Source organism: Oscarella lobularis, chromosome 4 (genome assembly GCF_947507565.1).
Source record: "Oscarella lobularis chromosome 4, ooOscLobu1.1, whole genome shotgun sequence".
NCBI classification, from domain to species: domain Eukaryota; kingdom Metazoa; phylum Porifera; class Homoscleromorpha; order Homosclerophorida; family Oscarellidae; genus Oscarella; species Oscarella lobularis.
The window spans coordinates 38358-54077 of NC_089178.1; the positions used below are offsets into that span (position 1 = coordinate 38358).

At 44.7% G+C, this 15720-nt stretch overlaps 5 protein-coding genes and 1 long non-coding RNA gene across 7 annotated transcripts; 2 read left to right on the forward strand and 4 right to left on the reverse strand.

Annotated features, from left to right (window-relative positions):
• The first annotated feature begins 12 nt into the window (after window positions 1–12).
• LOC136186198 (complex III assembly factor LYRM7-like) lies at window positions 13–1051 on the forward strand. Its single transcript, XM_065973457.1, has 4 exons — window positions 13–48; window positions 109–252; window positions 302–386; window positions 442–1051. Exons 1-4 carry the CDS (start codon window positions 28–30, stop codon window positions 507–509), a joined length of 318 nt encoding a protein of 105 aa, XP_065829529.1. The 5' UTR covers window positions 13–27; the 3' UTR covers window positions 510–1051.
• Window positions 461–1666, reverse strand: LOC136186196 (synaptophysin-like). The gene is made up of 4 exons (XM_065973453.1): window positions 1522–1666; window positions 1134–1454; window positions 890–1075; window positions 461–830 (listed from the first exon to the last, which is right to left on the reverse strand). Exons 1-4 carry the CDS (start codon window positions 1588–1590, stop codon window positions 615–617), a joined length of 792 nt encoding a protein of 263 aa, XP_065829525.1. The 5' UTR covers window positions 1591–1666; the 3' UTR covers window positions 461–614.
• A 303-nt stretch (window positions 1667–1969) lies between these two features.
• Window positions 1970–2897, reverse strand: LOC136186200 (uncharacterized). The gene is made up of 4 exons (XR_010669700.1): window positions 2768–2897; window positions 2601–2700; window positions 2475–2553; window positions 1970–2415 (listed from the first exon to the last, which is right to left on the reverse strand). It is a non-coding gene; the product is annotated as an uncharacterized lncRNA (long non-coding RNA).
• LOC136186191 (calponin homology domain-containing protein DDB_G0272472-like) lies at window positions 2896–7129 on the forward strand. Of its 2 annotated transcripts, none has more exons than XM_065973448.1 (14): window positions 2896–3020; window positions 3092–4628; window positions 4683–4995; window positions 5050–5163; window positions 5220–5485; window positions 5535–5717; window positions 5772–5970; window positions 6022–6159; window positions 6213–6296; window positions 6345–6398; window positions 6477–6522; window positions 6579–6706; window positions 6762–6904; window positions 6956–7129. In XM_065973448.1, the coding sequence occupies exons 1-14, from the start codon at window positions 2969–2971 to the stop codon at window positions 6969–6971; spliced, it is 3273 nt and encodes a 1090-aa protein (XP_065829520.1). In that variant the 5' UTR covers window positions 2896–2968; the 3' UTR covers window positions 6972–7129. The 2 variants fall into 2 exon arrangements, with proteins under 2 accessions (XP_065829520.1, XP_065829521.1); XM_065973449.1 differs by having other exon boundaries at window positions 6348–6398.
• LOC136186192 (regulator of telomere elongation helicase 1-like) lies at window positions 4550–12204 on the reverse strand. The gene is made up of 37 exons (XM_065973450.1): window positions 12084–12204; window positions 11862–12024; window positions 11725–11812; window positions 11592–11673; window positions 11478–11538; window positions 11342–11423; window positions 11149–11233; window positions 11042–11107; window positions 10858–10990; window positions 10736–10804; window positions 10421–10499; window positions 10274–10368; window positions 10172–10221; window positions 10071–10121; window positions 9927–10017; window positions 9739–9874; window positions 9561–9674; window positions 9465–9505; window positions 9333–9418; window positions 9198–9275; window positions 9067–9144; window positions 8929–9015; window positions 8829–8882; window positions 8655–8770; window positions 8480–8603; window positions 8141–8419; window positions 8036–8089; window positions 7924–7989; window positions 7788–7869; window positions 7449–7724; window positions 7301–7398; window positions 7034–7253; window positions 6447–6967; window positions 6016–6387; window positions 5510–5958; window positions 4983–5433; window positions 4550–4935 (listed from the first exon to the last, which is right to left on the reverse strand). The coding sequence occupies exons 1-32, from the start codon at window positions 12183–12185 to the stop codon at window positions 7182–7184; spliced, it is 3138 nt and encodes a 1045-aa protein (XP_065829522.1). The 5' UTR covers window positions 12186–12204; the 3' UTR covers window positions 4550–4935; window positions 4983–5433; window positions 5510–5958; window positions 6016–6387; window positions 6447–6967; window positions 7034–7181.
• Window positions 12205–12231: 27 nt separating this feature from the next.
• LOC136186199 (glutamine--tRNA ligase-like) lies at window positions 12232–15719 on the reverse strand. Its single transcript, XM_065973458.1, has 22 exons — window positions 15598–15719; window positions 15388–15532; window positions 15230–15339; window positions 15097–15172; window positions 14981–15048; window positions 14861–14923; window positions 14723–14810; window positions 14586–14671; window positions 14350–14536; window positions 14112–14299; window positions 14021–14053; window positions 13872–13969; window positions 13732–13824; window positions 13543–13680; window positions 13317–13490; window positions 13205–13262; window positions 13030–13146; window positions 12889–12981; window positions 12707–12840; window positions 12592–12649; window positions 12412–12537; window positions 12232–12350 (listed from the first exon to the last, which is right to left on the reverse strand). The coding sequence occupies exons 1-22, from the start codon at window positions 15700–15702 to the stop codon at window positions 12303–12305; spliced, it is 2286 nt and encodes a 761-aa protein (XP_065829530.1). The 5' UTR covers window positions 15703–15719; the 3' UTR covers window positions 12232–12302.
• Window position 15720: the final 1 nt, after the last annotated feature.

Consider the following 15720-nt stretch of genomic DNA (forward strand, 5'->3'; position numbering starts at 1 on the left):
GGCCGGACATAGCCAGTGCGCAAGCGCATGGCAGGAGCAAGACGACAAGTAAAAAAACGAGCCCATTTCAGATTCTGGTCGCTATACGAGGCTTTCTCTCATACGAAGGCCTTGCATTGGTATCGACGTCTGCAAAGGACTCGACTAAAAGTATTTTCGGGAGATGAAGACGCACTTTTAGCTGCAAGAAAACGACTAAGAGAGGAATTCGATCGGAACAGAAGCGAGAACGATCCCGATCGAATCAAAAACGTACGAATGCGAGCTAAATGCAACCATAACCAACGGTTACTTACTTTAGCTCCTAGAAATAGCTGAAGCGACCGACGCATATCTTCGACAGAACGTCGTGCAGGGAAAATTGATGAACGACGGCTATACGTACAGTGAGCGAGGTCCCATGCCACCGGAGGGGTCAACTAATTTTTCTTTTTTCTCTAGGATTTCGACTCACCGACGATACAACACCCACAATCGACTTTGGTGGATCAAAAACACAGAAAAAGTGAAGCGGGAAAAACATCGTGCAAGCAACAGCAGGTGAACAGTTCAAAACGAAAAATCTTTTGGAATTGATCAATCGACAACGAAAATTAAAACATTGTGATTTTCTATCAGTTTTGCTCGGATGGCGGCGCCGCCTCTGTTGACGGCGTCACGTCGCTCTCACCGGCGGCTTGTTGTTGCTGTTCTTCATCCGGTTTCCTATGCTTGAATTTGACAGCTCCAGATACTTCATACTTTTGGAATCGTGAACGGAAGATCTTTGTCTCTTTGAAGACAAACCAGCAGTCGAAAGCCCAGATGAAAAAGTTGAGAAATGCGAGAATCTTTAATTAAAGAAAATAGAAAAAGGGAAGGGGCGGATTTTTTCTATTAGTTTCCTTACCACGGCTACAATCATTCCCCCATAGCCGGGTTTGTCTTCTGAACATCTTGTACCGCTTATGCAGGTGGTTTCGAAGAATTTGGTGAATCCTTTATCGACGACCAATGGCACGCCGTCCGTGGCCTTAGCCCAAACCGCGCCACTTGAGAGCCAAAAGATAGTGAGTAGGCACGTGCCAACAAAATTCTGCAAGACGAAATACCTATTCAGATAACCCCCTATTGTCGCAAACTTAAAAACTTACAAAAAGATGAAAAATGTCGGCTTTTCCTGGATTCAATCTCGGTTCGACGAAAACGTAGGAGACAGTGAAAGCGAGAACGTAGACTAAGGTGAGACACGACGTTGCTATGTAGAATTGCGCGCTTCCTCCGTAGGTGTCGGCGCCCACTCCAACAACTTGTCCCGTACGATCGATGAAATTGTAATCGTCATCGTCAAAGTCGTATGAAACGGTGAATTTTGCATAATAGCTAATTCCTCCGTCGCTTGGACCCGTCGTCACTGAAATGCCTCCCGTCGATTTGAAACTGACGAGTACGGCCATAGCGACAATAGCGAACACCTAGACGTCGAGCAATTGAAAGCGTGAGTCTCCAAAGGGGGCCGCGTTAGCGCGCTTTTCTGCGTACGAGCTCGAGGAGCTTAATGATTCCGCGCGGTTCCTTGAAAATAGCTACGTTGTAGTCCTGTAGAAGCATGGCGACAGCGAAGGCAACGGACGGCGACGAAAGCGTTTCACGTGATCTCGTATGATGCGCCGTCGTGACAAGCACGCGCTCACGAGACGGAGAGACGTGCATCGTATCAATTGCGATGACGACGACGACGACGAATCAACCGCGAGAGAAAAGGTACGAGTTTAGCTACTGTATGTGCATTTACTTTATAGAGTAGAAAAAGATGCACGAAGAAAGTCCATCAAGAAAGTTGACACGTACTGATAAACTTTTTTGCTTAGCGTAGAGTAGCCGTCCAAGTAGAATTCGCGTGTGCACGTCGCGTCGTCCCCGGGGTCCTGGGCAAGACCCCGTAATCAAAAAGCGGCCCCGTAAAAAGACGACAGTAAAGGGGGCCATGATGTTTTATTTAATAAACCCGGAAGTATCCCGGAAGTACGAAAAAAGAAAAACGAACGTCCTCCCGGACTCCTTAGTTGAGGGGACCTTTCACCCAGGCCCCCATTCGGGGAGACAGTGACCCATCTGTCCCGGGGGTGCCTTTATATACCAAGGCACAGGTGGACCGCTATTGTAACCCACCGCGTCTTGCCCAAGTGGGGTGGCAGGTTATCACTCGTGCCACTGGAGTAGGGGATTGAATCCCCTGCGTTTGCGCCGCGTTTAACCTCTCTGGCTCGAGTTGGGCCGGTTTTATTTAGTCACCTCGGGGCCCGGAGGTGAATGGCGACATCGGAAAGCTCTTCATCTGCCTCGTCCGATTGTCCATAGACCACCTAGGAAAGCAGAATTGAGTCCGACGGAGTACCTTTGTCGACGACTGCCCCTCATCCTTGGCGAAAAAACCTACGCGTCGAAGCAAAACCAGTGCTATATAGGTGTAGGGCAAAGGAAATTTGTTTTACCTCATATCCTCTGCTGACATTATTATTCGACAGAAGCCAAAGTGGTTATTGAATACGCAGCAGATCGGTGTTCGTCAAACTAATAAGACAATATAAACGATGACGATTAGCAGAGTCTCCTTCTACCTTTCAAGCGGCCCGCTAGATCTATACATAATCGAATTGAGGCCACGAGACGGTGAAATTGGCAAAGAGACAAACTGAATTGCATGCTGAGTCAGTCCATCTGCACAAATGAAATGGAGTCAAAGGAAAGATCTTACGTATTTCTTGCTCCGAATTCAATCACTTGCCTACGTTGCTGGAGACTTGTGAGTACATGACAAGTAAAAAACGGGCCCATTTCAGATTCTGGTCGCTATACGAGGCTTTCTCTCATACGAACTCGACTAAAAGGGAGGAGATCATGAAGAAGACGTACTTTACCTATCCGGGCTTTTGTCAGAATATTTTCGTTTGGACCTCGGCGAAAAAAGTCTCTTAGGTCGTCGACTATGGTAAAAGATGGCATCGAGGTGTTCGACGTCCTGGACGTGAGCCTATCAGGTGAGTTTTTTAGCAGACTCTATCGCCCTAGCAACGTAACTCAACAAATCGCTTCTCGCGCAATTATCAAGGTCATCTAACGGCCAAACAACTTCGCGCGTACTACGAACAGACGTACGTCGCCGAAGTATCGCTCGAAATCGTTTGCTCGGCAATCGATTTCGTTTGCGGACCCCAAGCAAAGGAAAAATGCAAAAGAGAAGACTTTCTCTCGGTCCTCGGCGAAATCGCGCGTCGATCGGACCGTCTCGATCAACTCTACTGGTACTTCAAGGCGTTCGATTACCGAAACGAGGGCCGAATCGGTCTCAAAAACGCTCTAATCGTCTTGGAAACGATCTACGGCGAAGATTTCACCATGTCGACGTGGCAGGCGTTCGTCGCGTCGCGGAGGGACAAGAGAGCCAACGTGTCCTTGTACGAGCTCCGTCGCGCGCTGATGGAGCCTCCGCGAGCCGGGAAGCGGCCGTCCATCGTCGAATTGAGAGCGGAGGAGGAGAAATGGGCGACGATTGAAATCGAGCGCGATTACAGCGAATACGGGATGTTGACGAGGATTGGCGACAAAGAAGAGAAGACGGGACGAGAGCGACGAATGAAAATGATGAAAAGAGAATCAAAGCGTCAATTGAGAAAGATTCGGAAATTCGGATTGGACGGAATTGTCATGGAAACGGCGGAAGTGACGTTCGAGGAAGAGGAGGAAGAAGATCCGGAGGAGCAGGAGCTGGACGAGTTGAAGGAGCGCTACGACGAAGCGAGAGCGAGATTGCTGCGAGAAATATTGCGACTTCATATCGGAGAAGTGGGTTGGGTTTCCATGGCAGAGGAGGAGCGAAGAGCGAGACTCGAAGTGCTGGGAGTCGAGGAGAAACGATTGCGATTCAACGGACAAATCGATTTGATTGGAAGCCTATTGGAGAAGAGCTCTGCAACGAAGATGATCGTCGATTTGGATCTCTTGCTGGGAGAAGAACGACGTAGCTATGACGCTATCATGAAGGAGAGGAATTCGAAGAGAAGACGACGCCAGTTGGGGTTGGGAGGAGAAGGGGGGGAGAGCTTCGAGAGGGAGAGAGACGCTGGGGAGGTTTTCGTAGAATTGGAATTGAGGTTTGAAGAAGAGAGGCGAGGAATTAAGCGACGGCATTGCGGTGTTGTGGACAAGAGCGCCACCACGAGCGTTTTAGCGGCGTTGGACGATTTGTATGAGACACTGGAGGACGTTCTGTTGCGAGAGGAATGCGAGAGGAAGTCGTCCAATTGGCCAGCGGCGTCAGAAATTGAAAAAAAGGCCATTGTGAAGCGGTTGAGGCTGAGAAGGGGCAGGGGCGACGTCGACGACTTTTTAAGAGACGCTACGTATGATAACTTGTGGGAGGCTGAGAGGAAGACCACCAAAGTGAGTGGATTGGACGTGATTGGTGCGTTGAAGAGGGAGCGAGAAGTCGAAAAGCAGAAATTGACGACGCTCATTCGCGAGAAGCCTTCTCATAAGGAAGAAATGGCCTGCAGATTGGCTCACGCTAGAATGGCAATTCTGACGCAACCGAATTTTTATTGCGCTGCATTGATAACGGGAATAATGCTAGGAAAGCTCAACTTTAGGTACGGATAAGAATGAAGACTAGTAAGGTTTTTAATTAAAGTGTACCTGTTTAGATCTGAGTTGGCGCAGGAGTGGCTTCGTCTGGGACGTGGCGCCGCAGTGAAAGACGAAAATCTCGCTGATGCCTCTCTCTCAGCTGATTCCCTGACATTGTCGTCGGCTCGAGATGAAATTCTGCGTCTTCTGAGTCGGAGGCAGCAAGGAGAAGCGGCTCAGCTGGTGGCTATACTGGAGAAGAAAGAATTGATACAAAGAGCAGAAGCAATGGAGAAGAACGAAAGGCACAAGCGACTCCAACATCTGAAACTGCAAAGGGAAGAATTAAGAAAAAGCGATTCTCAAGAAAATAATACCGATATTATTCAGGTGATTGATTTGAAATAAAAGACTTCCTCCTAATTTTCTTGTGTGTACGTACAGGAAGCAGCTTGTCTTCAGTATGGAAGTGGCTCCAGTCAAGTAGAGCTTCTCTGTCGCCTTCAAGAAGAGCACGGAAAAGAAACAGATGACTTGCTGCTTTTGATGCCAAGCAAGGTACAGCAAATTGGTGGTGCCGTCTTCCTAAAGCTTGTCAATAACTTTCTGTGTAGTCACTTCAAGGGTTGATTGACTTGTACAAAAGTCAATGGGCGCTGAGCACGGCAAAATGGCTGGATTGCTTGGCCAACGTCGTCTTTGTTGATGTCTCAGAACATGAAGTAGTAGTAGAAGAGGAGGAGGAAGAGAAGAACGACGAAGAAATCGTTGAATTGAGTAAAGAAGACCAATGGCAAATGTTTCAGGAATTAGAAACGAAATTTGAGTCTGAAAAGAAAGTGCTTTTGAAGGAGTTGGTAAAGCAAGAAGCTCTCCTTAGGTAAGGAGAAGAAGAAAAACTTACGATGATACGCATGCATGTCTTGCAGTCCCGAACGTCCCATGTCTGCCGCCCTTCAAAAGCGCATTTCCTTCTTCAAAATGGAACGACTGAAGAGCGAAGATGCTTCGCTAGCGGCGGCGGCGCACTCCGACTCGGAGATGATCGAGGCGAAGAAAGAGGAGCGAGCCGAGTCGGCAAGACGTCGTCTCTCGAATAGAATGCAAAAAGTGTACGCGTATCACACTAAATGCACTATACACGGTATACTGACGCTTTTTCTTAGGCTCGAGAGACGACGCTCTAGACGACACGGTACCTCTGCTTTGTGCTACGACGATGATGATGCTGTTGGTGGAGCTTCGGATTCTGAAGCGCTCACTCCTACCGTTGACGAATTGTCTGGAACGGCGCTGATTGTAAATAAGGATGAAGTGAAGCAGAAGATGAAGGAACTTGAACGCCTCTTTAAACTAAAGAAGAAGGTACAGTCACAAGAAGAAAGGCATTAGAACTTGTAAATATTGTACATCAAGGCGTTGAGAGACACGATTGAGAAACACGGCGAGGAAGTCAAGGAAAAAAGACGATCCTCGATTACTTCGCAGACTTCTTTCCGTGCCTTGAAAACGTCTGGTCCAAGCAGTTCCAGCATAACGAGCCTAAAAGAAAAAGTGATTTAATAACGACGCAGTATTGAGGCTTGCGAATTTGGTGCACGATTTAGTTGCACCGTGTGGCAGAGATAAAAGCCCAGGAGGCAATAGAAGAGGAAGAGGAAGAAGAAGAGGAAGAAGAGACCTTGCCTGAGGTGATACATAAACAATTAGCTGACTAATGTATGCCTGGTTGGTTGTAGAAGTCAACTGATGGAAATGCTTCTTCTGGAAGGAAAGAATCGTCTGCAAAACAAGTAAGGCATAGTAGGGATATTCTAAATAAAAATTGTTATTCAACTTGCCTCTCACCTGTAATTCTTTATTCAAATTAGAAGGTGCTCTTGAATGAGCAGCAGTCATCTTCAGAAGATGAGCAAGGTGTTCATTAATTACTTGAGAATCTTACGGTTCTTTGCAAGAGTTTCTTTCGTCAGGTTTTGCAAATCTCTTGGAAGACGAGGAAAAGGATATGGACGATGATAAGAAGATGAAGGTCGCTGCTCAGCGAATGGAAGAGAAATTTCGTATGCAGGAGGAAGCGGGAGGAGTAAAGTTGCAGCTGGTACAGACGCTAAGAGAATGATCTCCTAACTCAATCTAAATGTTCGTCTCTATAGGCTCAAGGCGCCAGAAAGAAATTGGGCGACAAAACGGCCGATGAGGAAACGGTAGTAAGCCGCCCAAATCGACTATCCGTAGAAGAAAGACTCAAGGTCAAACAAGCCTTGAGAAAGGAAAAGAAACTCAAAGAACCAAAGGGGTACGCACGCATCAGCACGTTTGCCCAAGCTTTGACACGTTTTCTTTGCAGAGACGACCTTGACTAAAGTCCGCCGCCGCCGGAAGAAGAGAAATAGATAGCGTGACGTGAACGAATAAAAATACATACCTGTAGCACCCACCGTCGTTCTTGTTAGATCTTCTAATTAGATGAGAATTTTCTGTTGTTGTATCTTCAGTCGATCCTACGTGCGCTATATTCAAACTTGGCCTTCTTAGCATGCGTTGAGCTCATGAATGTCTTCCAATACAAGCACCTAGAGGAGGTACTTATGCTGGAGTTGCTGCTTGCTCACAGGCTGCTCACAAACAGGACACTTTTCGGCGATCTATAGGCAATAAACGTAGCAAATGCTGCTGAAACTTTTCGATTTACCTTGAGGCATTCCCTCCAACAGCTTGAACAGCAGACGTGCTTGCACGGCGCTAAATAGGGCCCCCGAAGTTTTTTCTTACAGACAGGGCAAAATTTTTCTAAACGAATATGTATGAAGCGAAAAAATATCTAAAATCTACAAACCAACCTGATTGGAGACGTTGAAGATTGGGAACACTGATCGGAGCAGAAGCGCTGTGAGTTTCGTTCAAAGCCGTTACGGCCAATTTTTTGGAGGCTGGCTCTTCTGAATCTTTGGCCAAATCTTTAGTCGAATCCTTGGAATCTCGCATCAGTTTGCCAGTCGACTGTTTGGGATGTAATCTCTCAGCGCTAGGTGTCTCCGGAGATTTTCTGCTGCTCAATTCCAAGCAGAGCTTCAAGTAGGGTTCTTTATGGTGCGCCTTCAAAAATTTCTGAAGGCCTGCGCACGGCACATAGCCACCCCCTACTATTGAAGTACATTAAACGATGAGTGCACCTTTACCTTCTAAAAGCCGCTTCATTGCAACAACGCTTTGACCAAAAATCTTATGCAATCCGGAAACGAAGGAATCCAACTCGCTATTCTAATAAAAGAAATGCACGTTTCCTTCATGGGATCTGCTCTTACGCGATCGTACTTTTTGGTATTCAGCTAAAAGGTGGGAAAATCGTTTGTAAGATTCATCGCTCAACGCTTCCTTTACCTAACTTGAATCTATTAACCCGAAACGATCCCGTCTACGACTGCACCTCTTGAAGATAAGCTTTCGCTTCGGCAGCTTTTCCTTTCTTCCCGTCTTTCTCCTGGAATAGTAAACGTGATTGACGATTGTGCCTTCGATTATTAACTATTACCGTTATCTTCTTCTTTTTAGACGAAATTTCTTCACTGTTCTTTAATGAAATTTCAGTTTTTGGAGCCAAGCTGGACACGTGGCTTTCCACGCGTTGAGCCTGCTGAAACTTGCGAGTCAAGCTGTCGGCTCTTCGCTTGAGAGCGGGACGAAACTGAATAGGAACCGGATACTTTGAAGAAGAAGAAAAAGTATCAAAATCATCAGCGACGTCGTTCCTTGCATCGCTATTTGGCTTGTACTGAGCGACAGAGCTGTTTTTAGATCGAGGAGGTGGTAGCTAAAAAAATCACCACGAAATCATAATTATAATTATTGATTGGCAATGGACAAGTCTTACCGTTCGCTCAGCGTAAGTGAAAAACATCCCCAGATCTTTGAAGAGCTTCTCAAAGTCATCGTAAGTCGTAACGGATGGACGAACCCATTTGGGCAATTGCAACTGGACGTTTCTCGCGGAAAATCTAAAGTCAATGATCCGGTCGCAGCCCGAGAGAAAACGAAAAACGAATCACCTCGAATCGCACAACAAAAGTGCACCGAAATCGTGTCGATGTCGAATAACGCGTCCTATAGCTTGATTGACGGCACGCGACGCTTGCTGGCAATACCACGTATTGCCAGACAAAGACTGAGAGCGTATAGAGAAAAAATTAGAATATCATATTCGTCCCTTTTTTTCTGCGTACTTCTTTTGACGTTGCACGCACTGCTTCGTCCAAATATAACATTTTTAATTTAACCTTATTTAGCGAACGTTTAGACGGGAAACGATTTTTTTAAAATTACTTTCGGATCCATTTTGGGCGGAAATGGAAGACCCGTTATAACGACTGCTCTTCCGTTCACGTCGGCAAAATCCAAACCCTCAGCAGCCTTCCATACTCCAGAATAACAATTAAATAATCGTTTAGTTTTCGCGTATACTTTTCCTCTGCAGACTGCTAAGAATGTCGCCTGTCTGCAGCTTGGATCGCGAATTTTCTCGTAAAAAGCGTCAATTGTCTTCATGCAGCAAAGATTCTCAACGCTATATTGCTAATGCTTTGAAATTATACCTGATTGAAGTCGGTCTTTCCTTTTGGTTCGAGAAAGACCGGCTTTCTCTCGCTCAGCTTATTCCACAAGTCGCTTTGCTTTATATAGAATCATTCAACTCTCGCGCGCGCGAAACACAGCTTCAATTTTTCTACCTGCCATGTCTCGACGCACTTAGACATGAGAGGATATGATGGAAAGAAAACTAGAAATCCATTTGGTACAACGGAAGCTAAGCGAACTAGAAAAAAATCAAATTTCTCACGTGCAGAACTCTTCTCCCTTACCTAATGTCTTTCCGAGAGACGAAAGATAATCAAGAGAAAATCTACGTAAGCACTTTTACGAGCATTTCCATTCGGCAAGTCGCTCGTTATTATTACCTATTCTGATAGGACGAATTGAGTGTGACCCGATCCGGACCACAAGTGACAACTCCAGCAAAAACCTGGTGTCTCTCAATGACATGAGGATTTTCAATGGACACGGGAAAAGGACTTGAAAATAAAATAAAATCAGCTAAGCGCCGCTCATGCAAGCAAGGCTCGCGTATCTATTTACATTTTAAGCTCGGCTGAGAAGGAAGAGAGCGGAGACAACGTTCCACTCGTAAGAATAAGAGAGTGCACTCCCTGCGCTGTAAGATCGTTCATAGCGTGACCGGGACTGAAACACCAATAGCTCAACGTACGACCTCCTCATATTCAATTTCACTTGTTTAGAAAAGAGACACGACAATTATTTATTACCTGCTGATGTCGACGGGTTTTTTCCCGTGCCTGAAGTCCACGTTTCGATTTTGCTTCGCGACTTTCTTTCCGGCGAAGGACGCACGTGAACCTGCGAATCCATAGTTCAGTCGAAGAGACATTTTTTCTGAAATCTAAAAAGACTTTGTAGTAGGTGTGATGTTGGTGTGAAGACGATGACGTTTGATAGACCACCTAGCGGACAAGAAACGTCAAATACAACTAATTTACCGAATATAACCCACCCTAATCATATCTACAAATTTCTGCAAAGAATAGCTTTTATGAAAAGAATCTGTCGCCAAAAAAAAAGACCATGAATTCGCGCAACGTTGAGTCTTACGTACTTGTTAGAAAAAGAAGCATTTGCTCGCATTGATCGATGACAAGCAAATAGTTGCTCTCATTTAATTGGCATTGTTTTAAGAGCTCAGCCATAAAACTGCACACAAATCGTCACACACACACACACACAAAAGAATTGCTAAGTGTACCTTCCTGGCCGAGTAAGACCGTCCTCTCCGCGAGGAATGTCCAGGCCATCGATGGCCTTCTCCAAATTAACCATTATGGCTACCATAAAGATATTTAATGATAAGAGTAGCCTATGACTCATAAATAAAAATGAAAACATGGGTATAGGGAGTAGCCTATGACTCGAGTATAAATAATACTGAAACATGGGTAAAGGAATGAGGAGAAGCCTATGACTCATAAATAATACTGAAAACATGGGTATAGGGCCTAAGGGGTGAGGAGTAGCCTATGACTCATAAATAATACTGAAATTGAGTTTTGCGCCGACTGACCTTTGACACAGTACATGCTCTCCATTTCCTCGTCAATCTTTTTCCCCTCGTCTCCATCAAACGTCGACACTGTGAAAAACAGCTCGTCTATACGATTTTCCTTTTGGGATTATTCACTCTACATTGTCCACTTCCTCCAATCAGACTCTCCTTCTCCTTTTTCTTCGTATCGATGCATCGAATTATGTCTTCAAGACAGCAAGCAACATCAAACGACGACAAGTCGAAAGACGAAGCGTCCTCGCACATTTTCTCCTGAAAGAATCATACAAAAAAAATGTCTAGCGTCATTCAAACGTTTCTCACAATATTATGAGCCTCGTCGCAAATTACTATCGTGTTCCTCAAGTCAATGCCGTGAGCTTTTCTAGACTAAAGAAGTCTTGAGAGTTGGCAATCAAACGTCAGCTTACTTTGATATCTAGTATGTAGTTGTAGGGCATGAATATTAGCTCAGCACTAGCCTTGAGTTCGCGAGCCAAATAATAAGGACAAACCCTATGCATAGAATATCGTACTTTAGTCTAAACAAAAGCGATTTTTTGTGTGCTTTTATTATAATCTCGTGGATGGATACAATAATAAGTCTATAGCCACTGTACTTACGTCTGTCTGGCACCTTCCTGGACCAAATCTTCAATATCTGGCATGCGTTGAGACAGTAGAGACGCCATGTCAGAAGATTTCGCTGAGATATTCTATTCGCCCGTGGATATAAGGATAATCAATTGCACTATTTCACCTTCCAAATTGTTATAGAAGCGGCACGTGTGAGACTGAACTTTGGATCGGCACAAATGAACCTAAAACGACAAATTAATCTGTTCTACTTCTTGTAAATTTCTTTTTGCGTCACCTTTTCCGTATTCGTGGTCGCCCTAGAAACTACAGGATTTAGACACAACTGATCTCGAGATCCTAATATTGTCACAACAGGCCTAAAAGCTCATTGGCCTCCTTCGAAAAAGAAACTAAGTCTTTGATTCTACTTATATTGTGTATTCTTCAGTTCGTGAATGGCTTGAGTTAGTTGCGAATGCGTTCGAGACGAATAAATAATTTTAGGAACAACCGGCCCTAGTTACATCAGTGTTTCAGACGCTCTCTAATGTTGCGATGTTTTTACGAGAAACTGCTTCTGTTTCCCACGATTTTTCTTTTTTTGAATCATCCGGGAAAAACGACGGCGTTTTCTCCGATTTGAGGCTTTCTTGCCACGCGAGGGCAGCGCAGAGCAAACAAAGAGTCTTCCCTGTTCCTGTCGGACTCTCTAAAATGCCGTTTTTCCCCTGTGAAACGCGCTACATGTAAAAAGTCCGACAAGCCGCGCGCAGTGAGCATTTGGGACCTCTTGGAGACATTCTACGACCTTCTCCATGTAATCCCTTTGCGGAGGATACGGATCAAATGGAAATTGAACATCGAGGCCGCGTATTTTGAGCGACGGCATAGCGAAAAGCGCGTAGAAACTACAAAGAACCCGTACTGAGCTCCCGTACTTGCTAAAACCTTTAAAATTTGCCACGAAAAGAGAAATCACGCAAACACATACTAAGAAAAAATTTTGCTATTTGTTGGCGTCCTCTTTGAGCGGGACAGTTCGGTTGAAGACGAGCTAGAACAAAATAAGACTAAATTTAACGAGGTATCTACACATGTCACACGCAATATCTCACGTTTTCTTCCGTACTGTCGTAATCCGGGCTGAAATAGCCAACCCTTTCGAACTGAAAAACGTCACCTATTTTTGCGTTTCTGAGCGACTGATCAACGAGAACTCGATTAATCACGGTCAGGGAATCCTAAAGGTGTCATATCTATCAAACAGCACGTGCTGCATTGAGATGCAAAGCAACCTTGTTGCAATCATTCAAAATGCCGCCCGGAACCTCAGCCGGATTTTTGTGCAGAAATCTAAAGAGATTATAGAAGTAAATAGATAAATAGATAAATCCCTATTCGCTTTCGCACAGCCTGTCATAAAGGCGGACTTGACTCATGATTGGATTGGACACCCAATGAATAAAAGCCTTCGGTTTGCTTGCAAACGAATCAAGCGAATGGCACTCCACTTTCAGTTCAACAATATCCGCGCTTAGTGGATCCTAAAGGACAGCTACTTAGTCATAGAGTCGAAAAAACGTTTCACTCACCTTATGAATTTCCTTCAGTGTTACAGCGTGTCCTGAATGCTTGAGTCCGACCGGTTGACCAGGTGACAAGCGACGAAATTTCTTGTCTGCTTCCTGATAGAGAAACGCTTTAGGCGATTATATTATTGGAGTCCGTCATACTTCTTTGAAATCCGCTCTGTCGATATAGACGACTCGATCGAAGGGAATGCTGTGTTTGCCACAGTCAATGCCTCGGCTCACGTCGGAAGGAACGTTCATCACTTCAATTTCAATTGCCTGCAAAAGAAGAAGAAAACACACACATAAATATAATTTTTTAATTAACTATTCTCACCTTCTCAGCTGGAAAATTAACTATCGTCAATTTTAAAGGATCCAACACGGCCATCGCTCTATTCAAGTTCCGATAGCATCAATTGATTCTACTTTATCTATGTGCTGTTTGCCTGTGAGCGGTGGCGTTTAATTCCTCTCGAATGCACGCGTCCAACATGGCTGGATCCAAGACCGTTTGGGACATGGTAACGCCAACTTTGGCAGTGAAGTTATGAATTGCCTGCGGAGGAACGCCACGTCGTTTTAGAGCAGCAAGAGTGAAAAGACGAGGATCATCCCAATCACTAAAAAACAGTACTATATATAAAGTATGAGATAATTTTCCGACTCTCTTACTCGACAATTCCTTCGCGAATTAATTTGCCGATTTTTCGTTTAGAAACGACGGTGTAGAGAAAGTTTAGTCTGCCGTATTCCCACTGAACTGGGCAATAAACATCCAGACCATTACAAAGCCAATAATATGCAGAACGCCTGTAAATAATGCGCATATTCTAACACTTTGAATTTATTCTCTAAGCTAACCTTGATTGAAATTCTTTGGTGCACAGAGAATGGGTTATGTTTTCAAGAGAATCGCATAGACAGTGAGTGTAATCGTACGTTGGATAGATGCACCTACATTTTTCTCTAATACAAAACCATTTTTCAAGACACGCATTTACCATTGATCCTTCGTTCTTGCGTGGGGTACAAATTTGATACGATAGGCCACGGGATCAACCTTGCCATCTTCCATAATCATTTTCATTCTCAACGTTGCCTTTAGACAAAACTAATAATTACCAACTACTAATGAGTAAGAACCTCCCACCTGTCCTTCGTCAATTTTTCCCTTTTTCATATCCTGAAAAGACGTCACCATCTCAACGCGTTCACGTGACCTAATTCTTTGAGTGTCTGACCTCAAATAGTACTAGTGATTCTCTGATAGGCCGATTTCTCCAGGGGCTCGGCGGCGGATTGTGCCCCTTGATTTCCTCATGTTGCTGATGACAAACATAGGCCAAACCTCGCTTAATCAATTCCACAGCCATTTCATAAAGCTCATCGAAATAGTCAGACGAATGCGTTATCTTCCAAGGAGTGTGACCTTTATAAATAAATAAATAAATAAATAAATAAAAGCTCCTGTTTTCTTACCAAGCCATTTCACCATTTCAAGAATCCCCTGAAAGAATCTTTCTTCTTCATTTTCCGGATTCGTATCATCGTATCGAAGGTAGCAGAGACCCTTGTGAGCAGTTGCATAATTGAAATTGAAATTGATTGCTTTCGCGTGGCCAATGTGAAGAATTCCATTTGGCTCTGGCGGAAATCGAGTCAAAACCTAAAAGCAAGCATCAGAGAGAGTCTGTAATCGTTTTTTCTTCGCTCACTCTTCCTCCAGTCACATTCAAATGGTGCTGCAGCATTTCCATCGTTTTTGGCGTTACAACGTATCCATTTGTCGTAAAATTCTCGCCTGGTATTAATATATAAAGATTAGGAAATAAAACTATTATTTTCAATTAACCTGGCTTGTGAAAATTCGCTGCTTCGCCAATCATTGGCGGCTTTTCTTCATCAGCAGATGACTCATTATTGGCGGCAACTTTTACCGGCTATACCAAGAATTCAAAAATCCCTGCAAATTAGACCAAGATAAACTCACTTTAGTAGCCTTGCTTGGCTTCACAAGATCCGCTTCCGTTTTGGGACCCAAAAGTTTTTCAATCTAGATATCAAAACTTTGCAAAAAATCTCTCTTTTAGAAGAGCGTGCATTATTTCACTTGCTTATCCATTTCCGCCTTCACCGCTTTCCCATCAGCCCACTTCAAATCCGTTTTCCTCGCCGCCGCTAAAGCAAAAAAATTCAAAAAAAATTCGCTGAATTCTCCTTACTCACCCAACAACGCTCCAGGATTGAAACGGTATCGAAGAGCTTCAATTCCAGTCTTGTGAGCTTCGATCAATTCAGCAACCTTAGCGAGAAAAAAAACAATTGCAATCTCCCTACCACGCCCCTTTCCTTCACTTACATGTTTTTCAATTTCCTCAATGGAGATTGTGACTCCTACGCCGCACGCTGACTCGAACTCGGACGCGTTGATTGGATCGACGGGATGGCTCTTTAGGTATTCGATAGCGGCTAGAACGACCAATTGGCAAAGAGAAAGCGGAGAGTGTTCGCACTCACCCTCCACTTGAAGGCTCGACGATATTTGCTTCGTCGCGATGTATTTCGCCATGAAGGCGAGCCGATGCGTCGTGCGAACGCGAGACGAGACGGCGTAGAGTACTTTGCCGATGCTCCAGTCGATGGAAGAGGCGTGCTCTTTGGCCTGGATTTTCGAATAGTAGGGACGTCTTCCACGTGGGGAGCTAAGATCATGCTGAAATGACTCACTGCTGCTATGATCTGCTCGAGAGACTTTGATAGAGCAGCATTTTTAAGGGTTTCAGTCGCCTTTTCTTCGGAAAGGCCAATGCTGATGAAAAGCTCTCTCGACATGATGACGTGGTGATTGCG

Bases quoted from the DNA above. Each gene is read 5' to 3' on its own strand.
- LOC136186198 (XM_065973457.1), top strand. From the start codon at position 28: ATGGCAGGAGCAAGACGACAA. The intron at 49-108 runs GTAAAAAAACGA...TCTCATACGAAG, and splicing joins TGGCAGGAGCAAGACGACAA to GCCTTGCATTGGTATCGACG. The intron at 253-301 runs GTACGAATGCGA...TACTTACTTTAG, and splicing joins ATCCCGATCGAATCAAAAAC to CTCCTAGAAATAGCTGAAGC.
- LOC136186196 (XM_065973453.1), bottom strand. From the start codon at position 1,590: ATGCTTCTACAGGACTACAACGTAGCTATTTTCAAGGAACCGCGCGGA. The intron at 1,076-1,133 runs GTAAGTTTTTAA...TTCGTCTTGCAG, and splicing joins CCGACATTTTTCATCTTTTT to AATTTTGTTGGCACGTGCCT. The intron at 831-889 runs GTAAGGAAACTA...CTTTAATTAAAG, and splicing joins GGGGAATGATTGTAGCCGTG to ATTCTCGCATTTCTCAACTT.
- LOC136186191 (XM_065973448.1), top strand. From the start codon at position 2,969: ATGGTAAAAGATGGCATCGAGGTGTTCGACGTCCTGGACGTGAGCCTA. The intron at 5,971-6,021 runs GTACAGTCACAA...TTGTACATCAAG, and splicing joins TCTTTAAACTAAAGAAGAAG to GCGTTGAGAGACACGATTGA. The intron at 6,399-6,476 runs GTAAGGCATAGT...TATTCAAATTAG, and splicing joins AAGAATCGTCTGCAAAACAA to AAGGTGCTCTTGAATGAGCA.
- LOC136186192 (XM_065973450.1), bottom strand. From the start codon at position 12,185: ATGCCGTCGCTCAAAATACGCGGCCTCGATGTTCAATTTCCATTTGAT. The intron at 9,016-9,066 runs GTATACGCGAAA...GGAGTATGGAAG, and splicing joins TAGCAGTCTGCAGAGGAAAA to GCTGCTGAGGGTTTGGATTT. The intron at 8,771-8,828 runs GTACGCAGAAAA...ATACGCTCTCAG, and splicing joins TGCGTGCAACGTCAAAAGAA to TCTTTGTCTGGCAATACGTG.
- LOC136186199 (XM_065973458.1), bottom strand. From the start codon at position 15,702: ATGTCGAGAGAGCTTTTCATCAGCATTGGCCTTTCCGAAGAAAAGGCG. The intron at 15,533-15,597 runs GTGAGTCATTTC...TCGAAAATCCAG, and splicing joins TCGAGCAGATCATAGCAGCA to GCCAAAGAGCACGCCTCTTC. The intron at 12,351-12,411 runs GTGAGATATTGC...ATTTTGTTCTAG, and splicing joins ACGACAGTACGGAAGAAAAC to CTCGTCTTCAACCGAACTGT.